The sequence below is a fragment of the Salvia miltiorrhiza genome, chromosome 5 (genome assembly GCF_028751815.1).
Source record: "Salvia miltiorrhiza cultivar Shanhuang (shh) chromosome 5, IMPLAD_Smil_shh, whole genome shotgun sequence".
Lineage (NCBI taxonomy): Eukaryota > Viridiplantae > Streptophyta > Magnoliopsida > Lamiales > Lamiaceae > Salvia > Salvia miltiorrhiza.
Genome location: NC_080391.1, coordinates 52904100 through 52910263, shown reverse-complemented (window position 1 = coordinate 52910263; position 6164 = coordinate 52904100). Strand labels below are relative to the sequence as shown.

At 36.2% G+C, this 6164-nt stretch overlaps 1 protein-coding gene across 1 annotated transcript; it reads right to left on the bottom strand.

Moving 5' to 3' along the window:
* Positions 1 to 1560: 1560 nt before the first annotated feature.
* LOC131024922 (homeobox protein BEL1 homolog) lies at positions 1561 to 4480 on the bottom strand. Its single transcript, XM_057954482.1, has 4 exons — positions 3362 to 4480; positions 2830 to 3212; positions 2431 to 2491; positions 1561 to 2341 (listed from the first exon to the last, which is right to left on the bottom strand). The coding sequence occupies exons 1-4, from the start codon at positions 3977 to 3979 to the stop codon at positions 1793 to 1795; spliced, it is 1611 nt and encodes a 536-aa protein (XP_057810465.1). The 5' UTR covers positions 3980 to 4480; the 3' UTR covers positions 1561 to 1792.
* Between the last annotated feature and the right edge of the window lie 1684 nt (positions 4481 to 6164).

The following is a 6164-nucleotide window of genomic DNA, read 5'->3' as shown; positions in this document are numbered from 1 at the left end:
GTTTTAAAGATTAAGTCTAATTTACAATAAGGACTAAAATTTGAAACTATTTCTAATGTATATAATTACAATAAGTAGAAGTTTTATGAATTTTACAATAAGTAGAAGTTTTATGAATTTTACAAATGCAACGGTGAAAACTGAAGTCTTTATACAACAGCCACTAAGTTAATTAAATCAAAATTCTATTAATGAATGAGTGAAAGAGCACTTTTAGATTTGAGGAAGTGGTGGCATATAAAATGTCCCTTTGTGATAATTGAAAGGTAAGAAGAAGAAGAAAAATTAAAAAAGCAAACAATTCTTTTGGAAGTGAACAAAAAATCTTTTAGTTGTGAGGAAATGAATTGAAGGACCACAAATTCATCAACGTATGAATATTGGTGTCTTTTAGCAACTTGTTGATGTGAAGTCATAATCTCGAATTGAAGGTCTAACGGAATTCGATTTAATTGTTTTTATGAGAAGACAAAGAAAAATAGATAGAGTCATTGCGTGCTTATATAAAATTATTAAATTTGATTATAATCACCACCTCATGTCTTGAATTGTCAAAGACTTTTAAGAGAAAAGAAGGAAGAAATTATAAATTGATAAATTGCTTTAAATGATAAATTATTCGAGATTTATGAATTTTACCTGTCAACAAAAATATTATTATTAGTTAATAGAGAAGAAAAAAGTCCAAGTTTACAAAGATGGGCAACTTTAAGATTCTATATATAGTTTTAATATCTTTGGACAAATGCTTCTAATTTGAAGTCTCATTTTTCGCTTTACTTTTGTCTAGTTGATATCCACATAAATGGCGTCGTAATCATGAAACTATATATTATACATATTTATATACATGTCTGGATCTTTTACTCATATTTTACTTTGTCAAATAAATGTTAATTTTGTTATACCATTTTTTTTATGTATAATTAGCATGCTTTGCTATTAATATCATGTTAAGATATATTCTCTTATATATTAACATAAAATGCAGAAAAGAACTCAATGTTTTTTACTAGAAAATTAAAACTCATCATTTACAAAATTTGAAAGATTCCTAGAGGCAACGTTTTCCTTTTCTTTTCTTTTTTTGAAAGGTAGAGACAATGCTTTTTAGTAATTCCAAGAATATATATAATACTTATAAGTTTGAATGAAAAGAAAAATAAAAGTTTCAACTTCTAATCTAATCGATTATTGTTTATGTTATTTTTAACACACACAGTTGCTTTTGCGGCATCTTGTAAAACTTCACTGCATGTCTGCATGTAATCCGAATTCGCTTAAAAACTTTAATTCATGAAAAAAAAAACTGCATGCATGCATGCGCATGTCATTTTGAATTTTTTTTCTTTTTCTTTTTGAATAGAGAAATTTAATTTTACTCTCCCAATTTACAGAAGACTCCTCATTTTTTTGTATATTTCGATTTCATATTTCATTTTATTAGTGATGATATTTGTATAATACGATACAATCCATGTATGTGTATGTACATAACAAAAGAAACACAAAATTTAAAACAAAAATAACTAAAAATTGGCGTAAATCAATAAACACCAATTTGCAGGCATTGAAGCGAGAGGTTTTGATTGATTAATTGTATATGTCCAAACCAAAACCAATGTATTGTGTATATACCGCCACTATTCTGTGTATATCACAGCCAAATTAAACTTCACCGACAAATGAAAACACTGCTCTAATCTTCACCACATATTTAATTAAATTAAAATTCACCTTTTTTCTTTTTCTGTTTTCTTTTAGTGAATATGTTGGCATGCAGCTGAGCTAGCTATCCAGCCAAATCATGAAGCAACTGCGCCCCCATCAAATTCCTATACTGCAAATTCTGCGTTTCACCTTCAAACATCGAATACTCAACTCTCTCGCAATCCTCCATCTCGTCATCTCTAGGGTAGAACAGCGACGGCGGCGTGAACGCCAACGTCACCCCGCCGCCGCCATGCTGCTGCAAACCCAACGTCAAAGACACCCCGCTGCCGGAGGGAGGAGCATTCTCGTTTAGATAAGAGGCGGAGGCGGAGGCGGAGGCGGGGGCGTATGATGAGAAGTCGAATTGCATGGCTTCGTGATCGCCACCTGATCTGCTGAGGTGGTTTCTCGACGGAGTGTTGATTATGGAGGAAAGGCACTCGGAATCGGTCCTCATCATCAGCTGATCCTGCGTCGGCTTCCGGTCCTCGTTCGCCGCCGCCGCCGCCGCCTGCTGGTGGCTGGTCTCCGCGCCGCCGCCGTCGCCTTCCTTTTGATCTTCTAGGTACATTTCCTCCACCATGGGCTTCCACAGCCGCACCCGCGCGTTGATGAACCAATTTGATACCTGCATATATATATATATACATCACCTTTTAAGAATTAATATAATGAAATTGAATTGGTTAGAATAATGGTGGGAAGAAAGAGACATGCCTGGCTTCTCGAGAGACCTGTTTGTCGGGCTAAAATGCGTTTATCTACTTCACTTGGATACCTGCACCAAATTTCATACTTGTATTTTTTATTTACATTTAAAAAAATATAAACAAAAACAAATTGGGTGGATGAGAGAGAGAGAGGGAGATGGGTCCTATGGGCTATGGAGGTTGCAACAGGATCAAATCCACACAAAAAAATATAAACCAAACGATGCCAAGAAACTAAAAACCCACAAAAACAAAACAAGAAACGAACTACGTGATAATACAGCTGTAACGGAACATTAACATTTAACAATCTCAATTAACAAAACAATGATTAAGACAAGAATCAAATTAATATGCAGTTAGATTAGATGATGATGAGAGAGAGAGAGAGAGAGATGGAATTTACGGATGGAGGAAGTGCTCAAAGAGCCAAGCGCGGAGAACGGCGACGGATTTCTCCGGCAGGCCGCGCTGCGGGCGCCAGGGATGATTCTCCACCATCCCCATCTGCTGGAAAGCCCTCTGCTGCCTCAGTTTCTGATCCAGAATCCTCAGCCTCGGCGTCTCGCCCTTGCTAGCGCCGGGGATCGCCGCGTCTCTCTCGCCCATCGCCTTGTTCGCCGCCTTAATCTGACCTACAATCCCATCCTTGAGGCATCTGAAGTGCCGCGACATCGCCCGCGAAGCCATGCCGGAGTAGGCCGCCGCCGCGCCCTCCCCGGCCACCGCCTCGAACGACGACACCACCGCCTGCATCTGATCGCAGTAGTGCTTGTACCTTCTGTCGACCTGTAATTAAAATTAAAAATCAAAATTAAAAAAAAAAATGAAGAGCTCCATGTGAGCATTAATGGAAGGAGTCACAAAGTTAGTTCGGATTTAAAGGCGATTGGTCCACCGTCCAATCATTTTTTCCATGTAATTTCATGTAACAATACCTCTTGTAGCATCTGGAGCAGCTTCGCCTTCCTCCTCTGCAGCTCGAGGAGGTCCACGGCGAAGGGCGGCTGCTGCTGCGCTCTCTCGTCGTCTCCGCCGCCGCTTCTCTTGCCTTTCATCTTATCCGCGGCGGTTCCGAGATTGCAGAGCTGGTTTAAGAGCTCCTTCGCCGGCTCCAAATACTTGGAGCTCCGAATCGGAAACTGCTGCTGCATCATCTGCCGATACATGGAATTAGCACTCGATTGCCCGACGTCGTTTTGCCGCAGCTCGAACGGCTGCAGATTGGGTGAGGAGGTGAGGGAGAGAGAAAGCGATCCTTGATGATGAGCCGTCTGCTGCCTTTCGTTTCCATCGCCGGTGAAATTAACACTCCTGAAAGATGGATCGTGGTGGTGATTCCATGAATCTGGTGAAACCATTAAGCTTTGGTGATTGGTGGTGAAATCGTTGATGGATTGATGGCTTTGCATCAGGTTTTTTGATGGAAACCCTATAATCTCCATGGCTGCAGTCAAGTTGTAGATTTGGGGGTTAACATCTGTTGAAGACGCCTCCGAATAGCAATATCCAGAAGATGTTGCCATGATCGCTCCTGCCTTCACTTCACCAGCCATAGAGAGAGATATTAAGAGAGAGAGAGCTCTCGCTATGCAGCAGTGATGTCTGTGAATATATGTTGCTTCAGACTCTAGACTGGTTGGAGATCCATGAAAAAGCAATCGCCTTTTTCAGCTCAAGTATTGAATATTTATTGTGTATTATGTGCACGTACAATACGTGCGTGTGTGTGTGTGAGAGAGAGAGAAGTGGGAAAGAGTGTAATAAGAGGAATGTCTAGGGTAAACCATATATGGAGAAATGGGTGGTGGTAGAAGCCTAGAACTGTAAAGCAGTGTATAGATATGTATTGGTGGGAAAGAAGCAAAAGCCCTTTAATTAATTTGCTTTTCACACTCCTAATAACCCAACAACAAACCTTATTCCATCAAAGCCTAATTAACCTACCAACAAAAACTCCTCTCTCTCTCTAGAAATCAATCCACTGTGCTCTGTGGCAAGTTACAGTTCCAACTTATAGATGAGTATATTTGTTACTAGCTAGCTACTAATTTACTAATAGTACATAAAAGATTGTATATATTGAAATAATTAATATTGTAGAATAGAAGCAGTAGAAAATTATGCACGTCACATCGTACCCTCCACTCCAACCGCCAATTATATGAGAGGAGACCCACTAATTAAAAGAGATATTTAAAACAATATATAGTTGGAAGTGTATAATATTAGGAATATTTACGCTGCAATAATTAAATGAAGATGAAATAGTACATATGTTGTCAGAAGAAGAAGATCATGGTCCTTTGCCTAGCACAAAACCTACAAGCCGCCACATGCTATATGTTGCCTTGTGGGGTTTCCTTGTTAATGTCTAACTTCATTTGACTTGTCACCCAAATTAATCCAATTCAAATCTTCCATTTCTTTTCTCAATTATATACTCCCTCCGTTCCATGAAGCATGACACACTTCTTTTCGACACATAAATTAAAAAATTAGTATTTTATGTGTTAAGTATGGTAGGTGAAAAAGTAAAAATATGAATAAAGGGTCATTTTTTTGCCACTTTTAGAAACATGTCATTCTTCGCATGACAGATCAAAAAGAAAACTGTGTCATTTAATTATATATCAAACATGCACTTTTACAATATCATCACCCTTTTGCTCAAAAAATTCATTTGCATAATTAAAAATGACGTAATTAACCGTCAATGTACACCAAAAATAGCGCTCCGTAAAATTATCTTCCTCATAAAATAATTGTGGAACTAATTATATTGTGAGGGAATTAACTAGTACTACTAGAATTAATCAACGAAATTGAAGAAAAACTCATGAAAAAGGTGGATTATATTTTAATTATATATATATGTACTAGCTAGAGGGTACAATCACAGATCCCCAAAAGTGAAGCTCAACTATAAATTGTAGCAGACTTTTTCTGAGGGTTTCTACTTACTGTATTTTTGTTCATGGGGATGCTAAAAGCAAATCAAATCTCAGTACAATATCAAACCCTACATCCTCAATACTTTAATATAGCATATTTATATTGTTTTATTACTCCATCTCCATACTCAATATAAATGTCCCACTTTTTATAATAGTACGTTCTAATATAAATGTCTTATTCTTTTTTTAGTAATATATTATCTCTCTATATATTTAATATTTAAATAATTTTCATCAACTCCACTTTATCTACTTTTTATACATTTGTTAATCCATGTCCCCAAAAACTATGAGACACTTATATTGGGACGAAAGAAGTATTTCTTATCACTCCATTCTTCCATGAAATGAGTACTCATTTGGGGATGCTATAAAATTTAAAAATTAATTAAATGTGTGTGAGTGAAATAAGAGATCTTATTTTTATTGTGAGTAAGATGTGTGGGGTAGACTCACCAAAAAAGAAATGAGTATTCATTTAGTAGACGGATCCAAAAAAAATATGGGTACTCCTTTTGTGGACGGGAGAATTTTTATTTTATTTTATTTTTTGTAGTTTTTGTATTTTAAAAATAATAAAAATTTAAAAAAATATTGAAAAATTACAAAAAAAAACAACAATAATATAGAGAAAATAATAAAACTATTTTTTAATCAAAGATTTTAAATAAATTTATTTAAAATATTTAATTATATTTTGTCCGGACATATTTTGTCCAAATTGCATTATTGATATATTAAATATACTACTTTGTATGGTGCATCCTTATATATAAGTGTTACA

Coding starts and splice junctions, on each gene's coding strand:
- LOC131024922 (XM_057954482.1), bottom strand. CDS start 3,979: ATGGCTGGTGAAGTGAAGGCAGGAGCGATCATGGCAACATCTTCTGGA. Junction 3,213..3,361: donor TGCTCCAGATGCTACAAGAG/GTATTGTTACAT, acceptor TTTTAATTACAG/GTCGACAGAAGGTACAAGCA. Junction 2,342..2,430: donor CAGGTCTCTCGAGAAGCCAG/GCATGTCTCTTT, acceptor ATATATATGCAG/GTATCAAATTGGTTCATCAA.